We start from the raw sequence: 21,479 nt of genomic DNA, 5'->3' as shown, positions 1-21,479 counted from the left end.
ATTATTGCTTTTATAGCCTGAAACAGTGATCATTCTTATGCTGGGACTACACTTACATCATATAAACTGGGTATGGTTTTCCGAGGATGATTTTGCGTATGCAGTGTGCATTTTAACATGCACGTCACCTATATAGACCTCCGGCACTTGCTGGCAGTCTATGTTAAGGCTCGTACACACGCTTGAAATTATGGAACGACGGGTCCGTCAGACCCTCCCGCTGGGCGGGCGTTCCAGCGACAGTCCAGCGAGTGTACAGTCTGTCTGCGCGGATCGTTCAGAAACAGCCTTATCAGTCTGCCTGTTCAAAACGATGTGATTAGAAAAATCACATCGTTTCGAACAAACGAGCACATCACTACTGAAAAAAAAACATGTGTGGTCCCAACCTTGAAGCAAACCCGTGGAGGGGGAAGAGGAGATACAATTTAGATACTTATCTCAGTAAATGGAAGTCTCTGGATGAACCAAAGGCTTCTTCAATCCTTCTCCACACTACCACTGCTTGCTAAGACCCTCTTTTTCATAGTCACGCTCCCGTCCATGTACAAGCACCTGTCGTACTCTGCACTGGCGCAAGAATGGCCTGCACCTGTGCAGTAGCATAAAGTGTGCAAGTGGCTTCCTGCTACTGAGCAGGCATAGGCCATACTACCACCTGTACGGTATAGTTGTGCTCATACAGTAGCATGGGACTAGAACATATTTGACAATGTCTTAGAGAATATGTTTAGAGGGTCCCTGCAGTAGTATGGCTATGCAAACAAAGAATGGCACTGTAACTTAAAAAAGCAAGAAGTTTTGAATCAGGATGATACCATTTATTGGCTAACTTAGAGATGGATAAACAGTTTATCCATCTCTAAGTTAGCCAATAAATGGTATCATCCTGATTCAAAACTTCTTGCTTTTACTCATGGCTAACACGGTACAACACTTTACTGCTTCTAACTTAAAAAAGAAAATGGACAGCAAAAAAAGCCATAGGTGCACCTTGAGAATAATGGATTGTTGTAGATGTAGGTTTTGATGCACCTTGCAGCTTGGATCCAAGTCACATAAAAAAGGTGGGGACAAACTCTATCATTAAAAAAAAAAGTAATCTTCAAAATTATGACTAACCTTGGAAAAATATCAGGAAAACTACTAGAGTCTGAACCTTACAAACTGTCTATATTTGAATAGCCCTGGATGTTCTCTATTCATTATGGTGACACTTGTGGCCTTGTTCTGATGTCCAGACTCTCCTGGGGCTCCTAAATGAAAGAATTGTGCCAAAATACTTAGTGCAAAAAATTGGCTTCTAGAAAGCCACATACAAAGTTCAGTGTTAATGGATTGCTAAATGCCTAGCTAGCTATCAAATGAGACATATGTGGTAACACTTTAACCATGGTAAGTGGTAGAATAGATTTTAGGGTTGAAGCCAATGTCTTGTGAATTCTTTTTAGTGACAAACGGAATCAAAAGCAATAACATTTTTTTTAAATTTCATATACCAAAAGTGCCAAATGTAAAAAAGAATACATACATTGTTACTTTAGGGAGTTGACTTTTTAAATATGTATGCCATGAGGGTGGATCACTGTTATTTTTAGAAATAAGGGCCTGTAATTATTGATAGAGTACAATGAATAAACCAAAAACATGAAATGAATACACCTTTATTTCCCAAAAAAATATTGCCGCCATGCATTGTACAAGGAACATAATTTAAATGTAGTAACCAGGACAAGTTGGCAAATAAAATGTGTGGATTTTATCTACAGTAGCACTTTTTATTTTCAAACGATATGGGCTGAAAACTGAGAAACAACGATTTTTTTCTTTCATTTTTTTCTACTTTTTATACCCTTCAATATGCGTATAAAATAAATAATTCTTAGCGAAAAGAACCACCCAAAGAAAGCCTAGTTTGCTCCGCACCCAACTCCCCCCCCCCCCACCCCCGTCCACACAAAAAATATAATTTAGGTGTGTTAAGTAGTGATAAAGTTATTGCTGAATTAATGGGAGGATCGTGAAATGTGGAAATTGCTCTGGTTTTTAAGGGAAAATAACCTTTAGTGGGGAAATGGTTAAAGATGTTTTTCTGGGGCTCCCATCTTCCTGCAAACAGCTGCAAAGATTAACTAAAAGGGAACCCTGTAAAAAGATCTTTGAATTCTTGTTGGGCTTTCCCATTGCTGCATAGACTTGACCAATGAGAAATCTCAGCAGAAATGTTTCTGATGCAGCTAACAGGTACTAAATCTTGTTCCCTCCAGATGGCAGTATATCTCCTGGACACAGAAGGCACAACAACTACATCAAGTCACCCAGATGTCAGTGCAAAGCTGTCTGTATTAACCATGCTGATCAGTTCCCACCTTGTAAGTAACCAATAGGGAAGCAGGAAGGGAATGTGGGAAGGTCCTCTGATACTGACACAAGAATGTTTGCCCTTTTCCCCCCATAGCACTTATATAGACATTGTAACAATTTCTTTACTAAAAGGGCCCTTTTCCACCTGCAATCGCTAGCGTTCACGCTGAACGCTAGCGATTGCTGAATCGCAAAACCGGCGATTCCCCCGACGTTTGCGGCCGCGATTTTGCTATGCTATGCACTGCATAGCAAAATCGCGGCAATTATCGCTCCGCCGCGCGTTCGCGTCCCCGACAAAAGCGAATCGCGGTAGTGGAAATGACCTACCGCGATTCCTATGTTAAAAAGCAAACCGTAGCGATTGTAAAATCGCTAGCGGTTTGCGGTTTTGCGATTCAGCCAGCGCAAACGCGCTGGTGGAAAAGGGCCCTAAAGGGCATTTTCATGTTCACTAATGTATTACTGTTTAAAATTGTTTCCCAGTTATAACGTTTTGTTTATTATACTATAATCTCTATCAGGTTTTCATATGTCTGTGTCTCAAGTGAAAATACTTGCCTTTATTTTTTATCCCAGAGCACGTCCTGTCCCCAGAAATAGACAATAAGGAAATATAATTAAAAATACAGGAATCATTTTTACGGTGATTACAGCTAAAACAGGTTTCCCCATTAGAAGATTATTGCCCAGCTCTTGTTCCTGCAAAGTTTGGAATTTACCTAATTTTGTGTCCTGGTGGCAACTGTCTCAGAAAGTCATCATACAATTCAATACAATACAATAACATTTGTAAAGCGCTTTTCTCCCATAGGACTCAAAGCGCATAGTTGTGTCTCAGATTAATACAAGGTTGCAGGCTGGGTTGTGTTACAGAGGAGATAGTCAGATGTTCATGAATGCCAGACTGAAGAGGTAGGTTTTCAGTTTAGACTTAAATGCTTCCAGGGATGGAGCTGTCCTGATTGGGTGAGGCAGGGAGTTCCAAAGTGTAGGGGCAGCATGACAAAAGGCTCTGTCTCCAAAGGTTTTGAGGTGGACTCTGGGGGTGACCAAGGTGTTACGTCCTTTTGATCTAAGATTGTGGGGGGTGTGATGCAGTTGCAACAAGTCCTTCAGGTATCCAGGACCCAGATTGTGCAAGGATTTGAATGTCAGTAAGCCAATCTTAAACAGAATTCTCCATTTTATCGGTAGCCAGTGGAGTGAGCACAGGGTTGGTGTTATGTGGCAATGGCAAGGTTGGCTCGTTAACAGCCTTGCGGCGGCATTCTGTACTAATTGCAGGCGGCGTAGGTCTTTCTTATGAAGGCCTGTGTAGAGGACATTGCAGTAGTCTAACCTTGATGTGACGAAGGCATGAACTAGGGTTGGAAGATCCTCTGAAGGAATTAGGTGTTTAATCCTTGCAATATTCCTTAGATGAAAGAAGGAATGTTTCACAACAGCTGAGATTTGATTCCTCAAGCTTAATTTCCCATCAATCAGTACTCCCAGGCTGCGCACACAGTCTGAATTGTTCAGGTCTGAGCTCCCTATCCTTAGCGGTGCTGGTTGAGACTGGGGCTGCTTTGCTGTTGAGCCCTGACCCTCGATAACAAGAACCTCAGTTTTGTCAGCATTAAGTTTTAGCCAATTATTATTCATACACTCCTGAAGCTCAGCTAAGCAAGCGTATATTTGTGGAGTAGGGTCTGTGACGCCAGGATTGAATGACAAATATAATGCGATTCTCACACTGATGAAGCCCACGTGAGTGGGCGTAACGTATGTGGGCGGGGCTTGGAGACGTTGGGCCGGAGGAGTAGCTGGGACCGCTACATGCCGTATCTCCTAACAGCGCATTAGCTGGCAGACGGAGAGCCCTTGTCGACTGCAGGTACCTGCTGGGCGCAGGACGCCGCGGCGGACTGCCTGGATCTAGGTGAAAGTAAGGTACCCACTCCTATGTTCCACTTGGAGAGCTTTGAGTGCTCAAAGAACTGTGGATCACGCTGTTGCTTCATAGGAGGGAGCACGCCATCTGAGCAGGCAAGCTGTATGGAATGCTTATACTATTGCACTATGGATATTATGCAGTGACTGATTACTTGGTCAACTTAAGGAGCCCGTTGAGGTAGCTTCATTTAAAGTGAAGAGTCCTGCTGAGACTGTCCTTAAAGTTTAATGCACTTCCTAGTTAGGTTACACACGCGCATGAGACTGGGATCGGCCGATCCAGATCTGCGTGTGGAGGTGTATTGTAAGGTGGCATGTGTGTATGTGTCCAGGAGTACTCCTCGTGTGCTAAACCCACGTCTTGTTTTTAAAGGGTTCGCCTTTTTTAGGGGGATGGTTTTTCACATGATTTTCTACTAATAAATATTTTGGCAGACAGTTTTTCGAGTGGCGGTTGTTTAATTTAATTTCTCGTTAAGTGGTAAGCCTTCTGGCCGCATACAAAGAGGTGATAACATTATCTTTTGTTTACATTCCTCTGTTGCTACAATTAGTATACAGCCAGCAGTGTGTGCTGAAATGGAACTGTACTCAGCCCAGAAGCAGAGAGAGCTGAGAAATGATCACTAGATAGATGTTAATATATAAATACAGCAGCTAGGCAATAAAATACAATGGCAGCTTTCAGAGCAGATAAATTGTACTTTAGGAACTTGTAATTTGTAAACAGACAATATTACTTGAGCATAAAAGAAAATATGATAACTGAATGGGTAATGAAATGTAGATAAACACATTTTTGTTGAATGTTATCCCACTTTAACAAACATTTATCTGTTTGATAACTTTAAATTACAGTCTGATGTATATCACAGAGCTTCATTACTCCAGGTATGTTCACGTTGTACTATAAAACAATGGTGTAGTGGATAGAATTCTCATCTTGCTAGGCACTATCTGCACGGAGTTTGTGGGCTCGTTTCCACTATCGCGAATCTGCATGCATCCAACGCATGCAGATTCGCACATGGTATGCAAGTGGGTGGGCCTGTTTCCACTGTAGCGTTGGTGATGTGCGTTTTTTTCAGCGGTAAAAAAACGCACAAAAGAGCCAACGATTTCGCCTGCGTCGGGAATCCGTGCGAATCGCCGCTAATGTATTTAATAGTAAAAACGCATGCGGTTTTTACATGCGTTTTTACCCGCGATTTCGCGTGCGATTTCGCACCTTTTCCAATTTTATTTTGCCCTGGCAGTGTCATGGTTAATTTCGCATGGCACCCTGCCATGCGAAATCGCACGCGAAATCGCGGGTAAAAACGCATGTGGAAACGCATCCGCATGCGTTTTTACAAGCGTCGGAATGCGGCCGAAATCGCGTCGCAACAGTGGAAACAAGCCCTGTATGTTCTCTCTGTGTCTGTTCGGGTTTCCTCCGGACTCCGGTTTCCTCCCACATGCCAAAAACATATAGATAAGTTAATTGGCTTCCCCTTAATTTGGCCCACAACTACAATGGACATATGACTTTGGTAGGGATTAGAATGTGAGCTCCTCTGAGGGACAGTTAGTAATAAGACTTTATACACTGTAAAGCTCTGCGGAAGATGTTGGTGCTTTATAAATAACAATAAAAATAATAATTTTGTTTTTTCATGTTTTAGGTATACAATCTGAATTCCAGTATGAAAGAGACAGCTATAGATTATCTTCAGGTAAGAGGGAATGAATGAATATACCAAATGCAGATTCAAATGCCTATAAAGATGTGCACAAAAGAAAGTAGAGGGTAGAGACTGTGCTCCAGATCAATCAATAGTCAGGAAATTAGGGGTTCGCTAACTCTCAGGCAGGGAACACACTTGTCTTTCAGTTTTCTGTGCGCGCTTTTCTGCATACTTTTTCTGCACACTATAAGTGTGATCCTATGCAGGAAAATGCGTGCGTTTTTCCCAGCAGCTAATGTAATTGATAGAGAAACCTGACAAAATATGCAGAGTCATCATGCAGAATGTCAGTTTTTTTTTCTGCGTGTGAAAAAAATATTAAGTGTGAACTAGCCCATTGATTATCATGAGTTGTTAGTTTTTCTGTGCAGAAAACGCACACGAAAACAGTCAAGTGTGTTCCCTGCCTCAAAAATTCACCTACTTAAAATTACCAAAATGCAAGAAATAGAATAGTTCTCAATCAACTCGTCTCCTCTGATTGTTTAAAGAAGTAAGGCTTAAAGGGAATCTAAACTGAGAAGGATATGTTTTTTCCCTTTTAAAATACAGGTCCTTCTCAAAAAATTAGCATATTGTGATAAAGTTCATTATTTTCTGTAATGTACTGATAAACATTAGACTTTCATATATTTTAGATTCAAATACACACAACTGAAGTAGTTCAAGCCTTTTATTGTTTTAATATTGATGATTTTGGCATAAAGCTCATGAAAACCCAAAATTCCTATCTCAAAAAATTAGCATATTTCATGCATGGAGGCAATCAGCCTGTGGCACTGCTCAGGTGTTATGGAGGCCCAGGATGCTTCGATAGCGGCCTTAAGCTCATCCAGAGTGTTGGGTCTTGCGTCTCTCAACTTTCTCTTCACAATATCCCACAGATTCTCTATGGGGTTCAGGTCAAGAGAGGTGGCAGGCCAATTGAGCACAGTAATACCATGGTCAGTAAACCATTTACCAGTGGTTTTGGCACTTGAGGAGGTGCCAGGTCGTGCTGAAAAGCGAAATCTTCATCTCCATAAAGCTTTTTAGCAGATGGAAGCATGAAGTGCTCCAAAATCTCCTGATAGCTAGCTGCATTGACCCTACCCTTGATAAAACACCGTGGACCAACACCAGCAGCTGACATGGCACCCCAGACCATCACTGACTGTGGGTACTTGACACTGGACTTTAGGCATTTTGGCATTTCCTTCTCCCCAGTCTTCCTCCAGACTCTGGCACCTTGATTTCCGAATGACATGCAAAAGTTGCTTTCATACGAAAAAAGTACTTTGGACCACTGAGCAACATTCCAGTGCTGCTTCTCAGTAGCCCAGGTCAGGCGCTTCTGCCACTGTTTCTGGTTCAAAAGTGGCTTGACCTGGGGAATGCTGCACCTGTAGCCCATTTCCTGCACACGCCTGTATATGGTGGCTCTGGATGTTTCTACTCCAGACTCAGTCCACTGCTTCCGCAGGTCCCCCAAGGTCTGGAATCGGTCCTTCTACACAATCTTCCTCAGGGTCCGGTCACCTCTTCTCGTTGTGCAGCGTTTTCTGCCACACTTTTTCCTTCCCACAGACTTCCCACTGAGGTGCCTTGATACAGCACTCTGGGAACAGCCTATTCGTTCAGAAATTTCTTTCTGTGTCTTACCCTCTTGCTTGGGGGTGTGTCAATGATGGCCTTCTGGACAGCAGTCAGGTTGGCAGTCTTACCCATGATTGCGGTTTTGAGTAATGAACCAGGCTGGGAGTTTTTAGTTTCAAAAGGTTTTTATTGAACAATATGCTCATTAACACAGAACAAGCTTTTCCATCAGTTCCCCAACATGGGGTGAGGGTATAACATTGTATGTTAAAGAATTACAAAAACATAGTTCCACAGAAATATAAAACAATATGGCACATTGGCAGCACAGGAGATATGCAGTACACATTCCCATAGTTTCCACTGTTTGTTAGAGATCTACTTATGCGTCTGTAGGTTAGGGGTTTAAAACCAGGGTGCGGAATCCCGGGTTATCTATGTAGTCCAGCCAAGGCTGCCAAGTTTTAGTGAATACGTGCAGTGTGTCGTTGACTATGGCAATTAATCTTTCCGAGGTGAGGATGTCGTTAATTATAGTAATGGTCATTTCGACAGAGAGTGTGGGCTTTTGCCACATTCTAGCTATGTGGAGTTTGGCCGCCTTAGCTAGATGTTGAGCCAACCTATGCATTGGATATTTCCAACCCTTGGGTTTATCACCTAACAGAAGCATGAAAGGGTCCGGTGCTAGGTCTACTTCGAGTGTTGAGCTTATCAGGGAGGTAATTGATGCCCAGTAAGTTTTAACCTTTGGACAAAACCACCAAATATGTGAATGGTTACCTTCTCGGCCACAGTTCCTAAAGCATGTTTTGGGCCTGCTGCTGTCAATTCCATGCATTGCAAGTGGGGTGATGTGTGTTCTATGTAGGACTTTCAAGCTTGTTTCTATGTGAGAATAGTAACTACTTCCCTTGTTAATAGACAGACAGCATTTAGACCATTGGGAAATAGTCTTAGTGGTGTTGAAGTCAGCTTCCCATTGAATCATTGGCCTTATCTTGTACGGATCTAGGGGTTGGGATAGTACAGAATATAAATATGATATGAGGCCCCCTGTCAGTGGGAAATGTTCACACCATCTTTCATACTGGGTGACAGCACCAGGCCCTTTGGCAAGTCCTGGGATGGACCTGATGAAGTGGTATATCTGGAGGGCCCTAAAAAATTCGGTTGGAGGAAATCTAATAGTGTTACTAAAGTGCTCCCAACTAGGAAGATTATCTTTCAGTAAATATTGCCGTAGTATTGTATAGTTATTGTTTTTCCACCATTGGAAAGCTAGCGGGTCCATCCCGGGAGGAAAAGCTGAGTTGTTGAATATCTGCATGAGAGGAGAGAGTTTAGATTGGAGTCTCTTGATAAACCTTATTCTATACCACAAAGAGAGAGAATGATAAGCTACTGGAGAAATAGTTTTGAGGGTTGAAATTTTTGTATCAGTTCACCAGATGAGGGAGGGCAGGCTAGAGGGAGTCAGAAGATCATTTTCAATTTGTACCCACAGTGGGGGGTTGAATTTTGCAAATGCTGGGGCAAGTTGGGCTATCCTTGCTGCACGATAGTAATTAAATAAATCGGGGAGGCCTAACCCCCCTCTGTCCCTGTTCCAGAACATTATTTTTTGGGAAATTCTACTACGCTTGTTAGCCCAGACGAATTTAAAGATTAGCCTCTGGAGTTCGGATAACGATTTTTGGGTAACTGGTATTGGGAGTGACCTGAAAAGATACAGCATCTTAGGCAGCAATGTCATACGGACCGCATGTATCCTGCCTGTCCAGGATATTAAAGGGGAGTTCCACTTGATTAAGTCCTGCTTCAGGGTGTTAATCATTGGGGTTATATTAATTTGGAATAAATGTGAGGGATCTGCAGGAATTTTAATGCCTAGATAGGTTATATATTTTGTCTGCAGAGCTAATCCAAGAGAATTAGCTAAATGTTGGAATTGTATTTTGTCTAAATTTGAGAAGAGTACTTCTGTTTTGCTTATATTTAATTTGAGACCAGAAATACGACCAAAATTCTTTACTATTTGCAGTGCATTGGGAATGCTGACGTGTGGAGACGTAAGTGTAAGCAGCAAATCATCTGCGAATAGGCTCGCTTTATATTGTTTATTTGCAACAGAAATGCCAGTGACATCAGGGTTATTTCTTAAGGCTTCGGCAAGGGGCTCTATTACCAAGGCAAATAGGGCCGGGGATAATGGGCAACCCTGTCTTGTCCCTCTTTGTATTGTAATAGGGGTATGCTCAGGTGTCGGGAGTTTAAGGGTGGCGGATGGGAGTGAATAGAGACCAGTAATAGCCTGAAGGAAATTTCCTCTAATTCCCGCTTTCTCTAATGAGGCCAACATGTAGGGCCAGCTTATGGTGTCAAATGCTTTTTCCATGTCGAGTGACACTAGGGCCACTGGTTGATCTCTGGAATTAGCGTGATAAAGAAGATCAATAACTTTACGCACGTTATCTGGAGCCTGTCGGTTGGGTATAAATCCGACCTGATCTCGGTGGATCAGGGCAGGGAGTACCTTATTAAGTCGAGAGACCAAGATGGAGGAAAAAATTTTATAGTCAAGATTTAGTAAAGAAATCGGACGATAATTCTTAACCTCCAAATGGTCTCTCTTGGGTTTAGGGATGACTGTAATAGTGGACTGTAAGAATTCTGGGGGAGGGATTTTACCATTGAGTATGGTGTTGAAGAATCGGCTTAAGTATGGGGTAAGGACTTTTTTTAATTTTTTATAGTATAATGCTGTATAGTCGTCAGGGCCCGGAGCTTTCCCATTCTTCAGCTTTTTTATAGCTATGATTATTTCAGTTTCTGAAATTGGTAAGTTAAGAGTAGTTGCTTTATGTGGCCAAAGATGGGGTGTGTGTACCGTGCTTAGAAAAGCATGGACAGGGGAGATGTCAGGGTTTAATGTCGAATTAGAATACAGATCTTGGTAGTATTTAAGGAATTCGTTATAGATTTTAATAGGGTCTGAAGTGACAGTTCCCTTCTTTGACTTAATTTGGAAAATTTTATTTAGGTTTTGGGCAGCTCTGAGTTTTTTGGCCAGCCAAGTGTTAGGCTTATTATATTGGGTATAAATTTTGGATTTAGTCCAACGTAATGCTTTCTCTGTTTTGGCTGATAATAGCACATTAACTTGGGCCGTTGTATCAAGAATTTGCTTATATAAGAATAGAGAGGGATTTGCTGCATGGGCCAGTTTTAAGCGATAACGCTTATTCTCAAGATTAAGCTGTTGTTCTGACTTAGATTTTTTATGCGCGGAGGCTGTTTTTATTAGAAACCCTCTAATGGTAGGCTTATGGGCCATCCAAAGTGTGCTTGGGTTAATGTGGTGCGTATCATTCAGTCTGAAATAGTCTAGCAACTGCTCTTCCACATCGAGACATGTTGTCGGATTAGTCAGGAGACTCTCGTTCAGTCTCCATGCTGAACGTACTTGGGGTGTTGATAGTGCCTTTGCTGTTGTGCTAACAATATCATGGTCAGACCATGCTGAGACTTTATGCCTAGAGCATAGGAGATTCTGAATGAGGTCCGCCGAAAATAAAATTAAGTCTATGCGAGAGTATGTTTTGTGGGCTGCTGAAAAGTACGTATAGCTTTTGCTATGCGGGTTATGCTCTCGCCAAGTATCAACTAGTCGGTGGGTATGCAGGATAGAGGTAAGTTGGCGTGCTAACATGCGCTGTCTCGATGTGAGGGCAGTGCCCGACTTGTCTAGGGAAGGATTGGGTGTTATATTGAAGTCCCCTGCCCACAGTATCTGGATTTTATCCATGTTAGAGATATGTGATAATACTAGTTTAATTGCTGGAAGAGGGGCTTCAGGAGGAGCATACAAGTTTATAAGGCAGATTGGAACATCTTGGATATAGCCTATTATAATGTGAAATCTACCCTCCTCATCTTCAATGGTCTCATCTATTCTCAGTGGTAAAGAATTGTGTATTAGCGTTACAACTCCTCTATGCTTTTTGGCTGCAGAAGAGACAAAGTAGCGATGGAAATTTTTGTGGAAATATTTGGGGGCCGAAGTTTTAGTGAAATGGGTTTCCTGGATACAAATAATATCAGGATTGCATTAGGTGTAGTCCAGAAAGGCTTTTTTTCTTTTAACTGGGGAATTGAGACCTTTAGCGTTGTGTGATATTATATTAAATGTGGTCATATCAGGTAGATTATTGGAGTGCCTCTGGAAACAATGTTATAAAGTATTATAAAAGTTTGAGGATAGATCTCCTGCGCAGCCAAGTGATAGAGTGGTTGTGGAACATTAACATAACAAAACAAATAACTAAAACATAGGAGTAAACATACTCCTAATGAGGTGAGTAACCTCTGTGAGATGAGGTACGCTGCCGGCCATAATATTAGACCTACAGGGTAGCTCATCTAGTGAGGACAACATGAAATATCTCAAACGGCGAGAAGCAAACATAGTGCCTTAAACATAACTGGTTACTGTGCAAATTATTCACTAATAGAGGTCAGGACGTGTGAACTTCCCGCTAGCTGTGAAAAGGATTGATATTCAGTTGGCCGGGTACTTGCCATCAAAATAGCTCCCTAACATGGGGGAGCCATAGAAAATCCGAGTTCACTAGGAAGAGTCCAGGGAGAACAGGCTACGATCAGTGAAGTGTGGGGAAGATAGGAGGAGCCCGGAGGCGCCGAATTATATTGTTCACAGCGCCTTCCCTGCTCATCCCGGCCCCCCCACCAGGCCGATCCCCATCTAAGTCATTATTCTATACAATGAAAAGTCAATATGTCCTAGCACCATCGGTGCATTTAGGTGCTATTTTTTAAGTGATGGAAATGGAGCAATTCCTGAGGCATTTCTGAAAAGCCATAAGCCCTTAGAGTGTTTAAGTTGTAGTGCCAAGCCATAAACTTCTAGCATCATTAAAGTCAAAATCACAAGATGGGAAAAGTGATGAAGTGACCCTATCGGGCAAGGGAGTAGGTATTCTTGCTTAGGTGTATAGTCAAATCCTTGGGAGACCAAAGTCTATTCCGAAGCAAATCCAGATTAGGCATTAATTGTCATAAGTATGCAAAGAGATCTTTACCTGCGATCAGCGTTGTAGATTGCTGACTCCCCGGTCTCTCACCCAGCTCCCTAACTGGAGTTCCTGGATTTTTATTTTTTAGTGTATGGTATCACCCGGCAAATGGATTCTATGCCTGGGAGAACTAGGGTGGAGGCAAAGAGTTGTCTGGCCGAGGGGAGCGGCGCGGAGCGACCTCGTTCCAGATTCTAGAAGGCCTAGGCGACCTCTGAGTTAGCGGGGGAAGAGTCATCGGTTCGAGTGATATACCTGCTTGCTCCAGCTGGCGCCTTGCTTCTTCTGGGGAACGTGATGTGTAGGTCTGGCCGTTATGTTGAAAGGAGAGGGAGAAAGGAAATCCCCATTTATAGCGAATTGAGGCCTTAATGAGGGACAGAGTGATCGGTCTCATCGCCCTTCGACGTAGAATAGTTGTAGGTGCAAGGTCAGCGAACAGTTTCACCGAGACCGGGACACCTGGGAGGGCTGTTAAGTTTCTAGAGGCCTCTAGCAACATGTCACGTACCTCCTCATGTTGTAGCTTGAGTACAACGTCTCTGGGTAGGTCCGGATTCCTAGGCCTGGTCAGGGCTCGGTGTATCCTGACTATACGTAGATCGGATTGATCAATCTGAGGCAAAAGAGCACTAAAAAGATTAAGAGCTGTTGGTTTAAGGTCCTCAACCGACTCCGGGAGGCCCCGTATGCGTATGTTGGCTCTTCTGTGGCGATTCTCCATATCTTCTAGTTTATATTCCATGGCCTCTAGTTTAGTGGATTGATCGTCCATCCTGGTTTTATCTGTTGCAAGGGTGTCCGTAATGGAGTCCGTCTGTCGCTCCAAGTCTCCCACCCTGGTGCCTAGGTCGTGCAGTTGTTGGGTAAAGTCCTTAACCGCTTCCCTCAGTTCTGCCCGGAAAACTCTTTTTATCTCTTCAACCATTCGTTCTAACGAAGTATGGGATGCTGGGGATACCTCAGAAGCTTGGCTGGAAGTTGGGCTGTGAGGAGCTTGCCGCTCTGGGGTGGATGACGCACTTCGTGCGGCCTCTTCCTCCGCCATCTTGTCTTTCAGTGTCTCCCGAGCCTTAGACTTTCTGGAGGATTTATCCGGCGAATTCTTTGCTGATTTGTCGCCTTTCTTGTTCCGCTTACTCCCGGGCATATCACGTAGCTGGGAAGGTTAATTGCTACTCTGGCGTGGTCTAATTTCCAGTCTAATTTAGTAGCTTCTCGCCGCTCGAGTGCGGAGGACAGGGAAGTTACATCCGTCCCATGACGCTCCGCGCATGCGCCCTCAGGCTGGGAGTTTTTAAAAGCCTCAGGAATCTTTTGCAGATGTTTAGAGTTAATTAGTTGATTCAGATGATTAGGTTAATAGCTCGTTTAGAGAACCTTTTCATGATATGCTAATTTTTTGAGATAGGAATTTTGGGTTTTCATGAGCTGTATGCCAAAATCATCAATATTAAAACTATAAAAGGCTTGAACTACTTCAGTTATGTGTAATGAATCTAAAATATATGAAAGTCTAATGTTTATCGGTACATTACAGAAAATAATGAACTTTATCACAATATGCTATTTTTTTTTTAGAAAGAGCTGCAATACCAGTTGCCTGACTCTCCTGCTAATTTGTAATAGTGATTCGTCATTTTGCCTACAATTTTGCAAATTGTTTGCGTAATTTTTTGCCGACGGCAATGAATAGCAAAGCCTCCATACATGGTAGTGACACCAAAATTACATATGTTAAGAAGCATAGTGGGTACAAGCCAAAAATATAATTTTCCAAAAAGACCTTGTAGTTTTTGAGAAAATAGATTTTAATAATGCAAAGAAAAAATGTTTTTTCAAAAAAAAATAAAAATTGACAGTTTAAAAAACATTTTTCTTTGCATATTTAAAATCGATTTTCTCAAAAACCACAAGGTCTTTTTCAAAAAATCTTTTTAATTTACTTGTACCCAATATTCTTCTTAACATATGTAGCAATTTTTGTAGTAATAGCATGTGTGGGGGCTATTAACCCCTAAAGTTAGCACAAAATTTTGTGAAATTGGGCGAAAATTACACGAAATTATGAAATGTTACTATTACATACAAAATTAATTACGACTTTCCCTGAAATTTCGCATTACAATTACGATGCATAAATGCGAAATTCGATGTGAAATTTCGGCCCACCGCTGTTCACAATAGTCCATTCCTTTTTATATACCATCTCAAGTGCAATGTTGTGAATTTTCATTTATATTTATAGGGTTGTCCCACAGTACTCCTCTTTTATATACGGTCTAAAGCACTATGTGCGATTTTGAATTTTTACTGTATTTACAGGGTGGTCCCACAGTATTGGATTATCTGGCCTGGATGTCCTATCAATAATCAGAGCAGATGACAGGACCAAGAGTGCATACTCCGACAGATAGACTGATAGATACATATGAATTTCTTTTTTTTCCCCTCAGATTTACTGTAACCCAACGGAAATTGATCCGGAAAATAATTTAGAAAATAAACAATTCTATGCACTAAAGGTAAGCTCTAATTCATGTTTTCATTTATTGTAAATGATTACAGTTTGTCTTTAAATGCCTGACCTCTTTACACACACAATGCATATTGGCCATTGCTTGATGATTAGGATGACATTTTAGGACACAAGTGTTGTACACACTATAGCCAAGCAGAGTGCATTAAAGGATGCCCGAGGTGACATGTGACATGATGAGATAGACATGGGTATGTACAGTGTCTAGCACACAAGTAACTATGCTGTGTTCCTATTATTCTTTCTCTGCCTGAAAGAGTTAAATATCAGGTATGTAAGTGGCTGATTCAGTCGTGACTCAGACAGGAAGTGACTTCAGTGTGACCCTCACTGATAAGAAATTCCAACTATAACACACTTTCCTAGCAGAAAATGGCTTCCGAGAGCAGGAAAGAGATAAAAAGGGCCAATAGTTCATAGATTTTAGCTCTGGCATATTTCAATGGATGTGTCTTTGAGCAAAAACAATAAAACTGTTAAAACTTAAAAAGTAGATTTAAACATAAAATAAAACTGTGGAATATCTTAAGTCATTTTAGGAGAAGGAAGATAGATACAATAATTTATTTTATTAGTTTCTTTTTACCTTGGGTGTCCTTTTTCCTCACCGCCGATTCGCCGCTACCCGTCGTGCCGAAGCCGCCCCCCCGCCCCAGACCCCTGGCGACCGGGGAAGCCCTGCAGGAAATCCCGTTCTGAACGGGATTTCCTGCTTACTCTGATCACCGAAGGCGATCGGAGTGGGTGGGGGGATGCCGCTGCTCAGCGGCTATCATGTAGCGAGCCCTGGGCTCGCTACATGATTTAAGAAAATAAAAAACAAAAAAAAGTTCTGCGCTGCCTCCTTGCCGGATTAATTAGACCGGCAAGGAGGTTAAGGGAGCATTTAAACTTCTACAAAATTGCGTGTGAATTTGCATACAGTGGGTTGCAAAAGTATTCGGCCCCCTTGAAGTTTTCCACATTTTGTCATATTACTGCCACAAACATGAATCCATTTTATTGGAATTCCACGTAAAAGACCAACACAAAGTGGTGTACACGTGAGAAGTGGAACAAAAATCATACATGATTCCAAACATTTTTTACAAATAAATAACTGCAAAGTGGTGTGTGCATAATTATTCGGCCCCCTTTGATCTGAGTGCAGTCAGTTGCCTATAGACATTGCCTGATGAGTGCTAATGACTAAATAGAGTGCACCTGTGTGTAATCTAATGTCAGTACAAATACAGCTGCTCTGTGAGGGCCTCAGAGGTTGTCTAAGAGAATATTCGGAGCAACAACACTGTGAAGTCCAAAGTACACACAAGACAGGTCAGGGATCAAGTTATTGAGAAATTTAAAGCGGGCTTAGGCTACAAAAAAATTTTCAAAGCCTTAAACATCCCACGGAGCACTGTTCAAGCGATCATTCAGAAATGAAAGGAGTATGGCACAACTGTAAACCTACCAAGAGAAGGCCATCCACCTACACTCACAGGCCGAACAAGGAGAGCGCTGATCAGAAATGCAGTCAAGAGGCCCATGGTGACTCTGGACGAGCTGCAGAGATCTACAGCTCAGGTGGGAGACTCTGTCCATAGGACAACTATTAGTCATACACTGTACAAAGTTGGCCTTAATGGAAGAGTGGCAAGAAGAAAGCCATTGTTAAAGAGACACTGAAGTGAAAAAAAAATGATGATATTATGATTTGTATGTGTAGTACAGCTAAGAAATAAAACATTAAGATCAGATATATCAGTCTAATTGTTTCCAGTACAGGAAGAGTTAAGAAACTCTAGTTGTTATCTCTATGCAAAAAAGCCATTAATCTCTACAACTTTCAAAGTCGTGGAGAGGGCTGTTATCTGACTTTTATTATCTCAACTGTAAGTGAACTAATTACTTTTTCTCTGCCAGAGGAGAGGTCATTAGTTCATAGACTGCTCTGAAAGAATCATTTTGAATGCTGAGTGTTGTGTAATCTGCACATATTAGAGAATGATGCAATGTTAGAAAAAACACTATATACCTGAAAATAAAAATATGAGAATATTTTCATTGCTGCTAAACTTCTAGTAATTATTCATAGTACACAACCAATTCATTATATCATATATTTTTTTCCGCTTCAGTGTCTCTTTAAGCATAAGAAGTCCTGTTTGCAGTTTGCCGCAAGCCATGTGGGGGACACAGCAACCTTGTGTAAGAAGGTGCTCTGGTCAGATGAGACCAAAATGGAACTTTTTGGCCAAAATGCAAAACGCTATGCGTGGCAGAAAACTAACACTGCACATCAATCTGAACACACCATCCCCACTGTCAAATATGGTGGTGGCAGCATCATGCTTGGGGGGTGCATCTCTTCAGCAGGGACAGGGAAGCTGGTCAGAGTTGATGGGAGGATGGATGGAGCCAAATACAGGGCAAACTTGGAGAAAAACCTCTTGGAGACTGCAAAAGACTTGAGACTGGGGCGGAGGTTCACCTTCCAGCAGGACAATGACCCTAAACATAAAGCCAGGGCAACAATGGAATGGTTTAAAACAAAACATATCTATGTGTTAGAATGGCCCAGTCAAAGTCCAGATCTAAATCCAATCGAGAATCTGTGGCAAGATCTGAAAACTGCTGTTCACAAACGCTGTCCATCTAATCTGACTGAGCTGGAGCTGTTTTGCAAAGAAAAATGGGCAATGATTTCAGCCTCTAGATGTGCAAAGCTGGTAGAGACTTACCCTAAAAGACTGGCATCTGTAATTGCAGCAAAAGGTGGTTCTACAAAGGATTGACTCAGGGGGCCGAATAATTATGCACACCACACTTTGCAGTTATTTATTTGTAAAAAATGTTTTCAATGATGTATGATTTTCCATCCACTTCTCACGTGTACACCACTTTGTATTGGTCTTTCATGTGGAATTCCAATAAAATTGATGCATGTTTGTGGCAGTAATGTGACAAAATGTGGAAAACTTCAAGGGGGCCGAATACTTTTGCAACCCACTGTAAATGCAATTGCTGCATGCACAATAAAAAATTAATGGAGATACGTAATCTTGTTTAAAAATTTAAAAATCGCATTCATGTTTTGTATGCATGAGAGAATATAATATATTACAGCTTCAATTCACACAGCACATGCACATTTTCATTAGCTACTCTGAAAGAATGTGCGTGAAAAACACAAACAATCACACACCGTGCCTAAAAAATAAATGTACAGAAAAGCAGGTATGTATTTACTATTGAGACTACCTAAAAGAGAAAGGGGTGGGGTGGAGTAACAAAGGGGTTGTGTACAAGAGGTGGGTTTCTGGTGGGGCAGGTAAGAGAAGAAAACAATGCATTTGTCCCAGCGCTGGATTACCAACCAACAGGGCCGGGTTTGGGCCTTTTACCGCCCAAGGCCCATTGTCACCAACCCCGCCCTTAGAGGGAGAACAGCACAGAATTGGGGGAGCCCAGGACCAGTGCTCCACTGCTCGCCCCTGTGGAAGCAAGGCCTGCGTTTGTGACTTCTTCAGTGCCCTATCACACACGGTGCAGTATTTTTACCGCACCCCACCGTCGTGCAGTGAAAGTCTATGGAGACTTTCATGCTGCGATGCTACGGCACAGCGTGACGGAAGTGACATTTTCGGTGCATCCCCGACGCGGGTCCAAAACTACTGCGCGGTTTCTGCATTTACTTGCGGCGATCTGGGTCGGCCCAGAAGTCATGTTAGTCTATGGCAATGAATGGTTTCTTAAAAATGTACTGATGCGACTTTGCGGCACGCATGCGCAGAAGCGAATTTAAACACGATTCCCCATACCCGAAGCCGCAATAGCGCGGTGTTTCCTGAAGGCTATTTTTGATGGTGCGTCGGGCGTGAAGCACCGCATTGTCAACGCTGGTTTATAGTGTAAAACCAGCCTCAAGGGTTAAAGGAAACCTGTAATTAATTAATAAAAAAAAGAGTTGAACTTACCTGGAGCGTCTACTGTCCTGTGCCCACGCCAGGACAAAACGATCTTCCGGCTCAGTTTCAGTTTTGCCGACTTACAACGGCCTGCGCGGCCCTGGCCGTGCGCATCCACGCTCACACTCCTGTTGCTGGAAGCGTCCTGCGCAGGCGCAGTACAAGTGGCCTGCTGACTGCGAAACCGAAACTGAGCTTCGGCGGGGGACCGGAGGGTCATTCTGTGATGGTGCAGGCACAGGACATCTGCAGGGGTCTGGTAGAAGTTTAACTCTTTACAGGTTTCCATTAAGGTCAAAAGCACATATATTTGCTATAGTCAAAATGTAATTTGTTCACACAAATATAAAGAAAAATCCTCCATAATCCTCCAAAATCCTCCATATTCTTCTGATATTTCTATTTATAATTTTCATTACGCCCATTTTAACCAGTCCTCTCTTTTAGGCACTAGTATGGTTGAGGTGAGCCAACGTGAAATTGTGAAAGTCCATAGGGAAATTACGCTAATGTGATTGGGTGGACAGTGCAATTTCAAACTGCTGGGTTTCAGATAGGTTATAGTAATAAAATGCCCACACTATTAAGCCACGTAGAATGCTTTAAGTTGTAGATGTTTCTGTGATTGGAGAACTGTTCCATATTGACTTTTCACGGTAGCTCACCTCAACCATACTAGCTCTCTCTTTTACCCTGGCCTAGCTGTATTGCACACGTTATGAAAGCTTTGCTGCAAATTTCTTAAACGTCTTCTCATGCATTTTTGTTATTTTTTTCAGTACTTTGATGTATTGATCAGAGATTGGCAAAACCCAGAAGGATATACACCAGAAGTCGGTAAAGCCCATATTAGAGAAAAAATACAGGTCTGTAATGGTATCTCTGTTTATTAAAAAATGTGCACATTAAATAAGAAACCAAGTAAAAATGTCATCATCTCAGCTGACGCACTGGCATCTGATATGCGCAGGCCTTGATTTTCCCGTTCAGGTCAATGCCTCAGAAGGTACATAAATGATATGGGATTTGCTTGGCCCGTAGGCCTCCTTTCATAGCGTGAAATGTTGCATGCTAGGGCATAACAATAGCACTACCACCCCAGGGGGAGCGGGAGCTGGGAGAGGCGGTCCTGTACATAGTTAATGCAGAGCAGTGGACTGTTATACATTACCTGCTCCTGGCGTGATACAGGTCCCCTCCACTTCTTCCTCAGTTTGCAAGTTCCAGTTAGCAGGCATGCTCAGATGTACCAAAATTCGGTTCGGGTACATTTGAATTCGGGTCCGCATGACATTCGAATTCGCCTTCGACCACGAAATTCGGTTCGAGTTCATATTCGGTTCGAGGTTACGCCTAAAAATTCGTTAAAAATTCGTATTCGTGAATTCTGGGTTTTTTTGTGTGTTTTTTTAAAGTGAATTCACATTGAAATAGGTGTACTTAAAAAAACAAAACTGAAAACGTGACGTGTGGCACTGGCAGCAGGCAATGCATAGTGTGGACCCTGGCGGTGGGACCACTGACAGCAGCAGGATAAATACAACAGCAGCAGTAGGAGGAGGTGGAGTGACGTGTGGCACTGACAGCAGGCAATGCATAGTGTGGACCCTGGCGGTGGGACCACTGACAGCAGCAGGATAAATACAACAGCAGCAGTAGGAGGAGGTGGAGTGACGTGTGGCACTGACAGCAGGCAATGCATAGTGTGGGACCACTGACAGCAGCAGGATAAATACAACAGCAGCAGTAGGAGGAGGAGTGACGTGTGGCACTGACAACAGGCAATGCATAGTGTGGACCCTGGTGGTGGGACCACTGACAGCAGCAGGATAAATGCAACAGCAGCAGGAGGAGGAGGAGGGACGTGTGGCACTAACAGCAGGCAATGCATAGTGTGGACCCTGGCGGTGGGACCTCTGACAGCAGTAGGATAAATACAACAGCAGCAGCAGGAGGAGGTGGAGTGACGTGTGGCACTGACAGCAGGCAATGCATAGTGTGGACTCTGGCGTGGGACCACTGATAGCAGCAGGATAAATACAACAGCAGCAGTAGGAGGAGGTGGAGTGACGTGTGGCACTGACAGGAGGCAATGCATAGTGTGGACCCTGGCGGTGGGACCTCTGACAGCAGTAGGATAAATACAACAGCAGCAGCAGGAGGAGGTGGAGTGACGTGTGGCACTGGCAGCAGCAATGCATAGTGTGGACCCTGGTGGTGGGACCACTGACAGCAGCAGGATAAATACAACAGCAGCAGGAGGAGGAGGAGTGACGTGTGGCACTGACAG

At 42.8% G+C, this 21,479-nt stretch overlaps 1 protein-coding gene across 1 annotated transcript in view; it reads left to right on the top strand.

The window, feature by feature from the left end:
• Nucleotides 1-21,479, top strand: part of LOC137562860 (RING finger protein 112-like) — a 117,709-nt gene that overhangs the window by 44,619 nt on the left and 51,611 nt on the right. Inside the window, exons 6-9 of the mRNA XM_068274628.1 lie at nt 2,268-2,372; nt 5,967-6,017; nt 15,157-15,225; nt 19,969-20,055. Of these exons, the coding sequence (XP_068130729.1) occupies nt 2,268-2,372; nt 5,967-6,017; nt 15,157-15,225; nt 19,969-20,055 (312 nt within the window). The remainder of the gene's footprint in view (nt 1-2,267; nt 2,373-5,966; nt 6,018-15,156; nt 15,226-19,968; nt 20,056-21,479) is intronic.

Source organism: Hyperolius riggenbachi, chromosome 3, assembly GCF_040937935.1.
Source record: "Hyperolius riggenbachi isolate aHypRig1 chromosome 3, aHypRig1.pri, whole genome shotgun sequence".
Classification (NCBI taxonomy): Eukaryota; Metazoa; Chordata; class Amphibia; order Anura; family Hyperoliidae; genus Hyperolius; species Hyperolius riggenbachi.
Note: the sequence above shows the minus strand (reverse complement) of the source record. Positions and strands in the feature narration are given on the sequence as shown.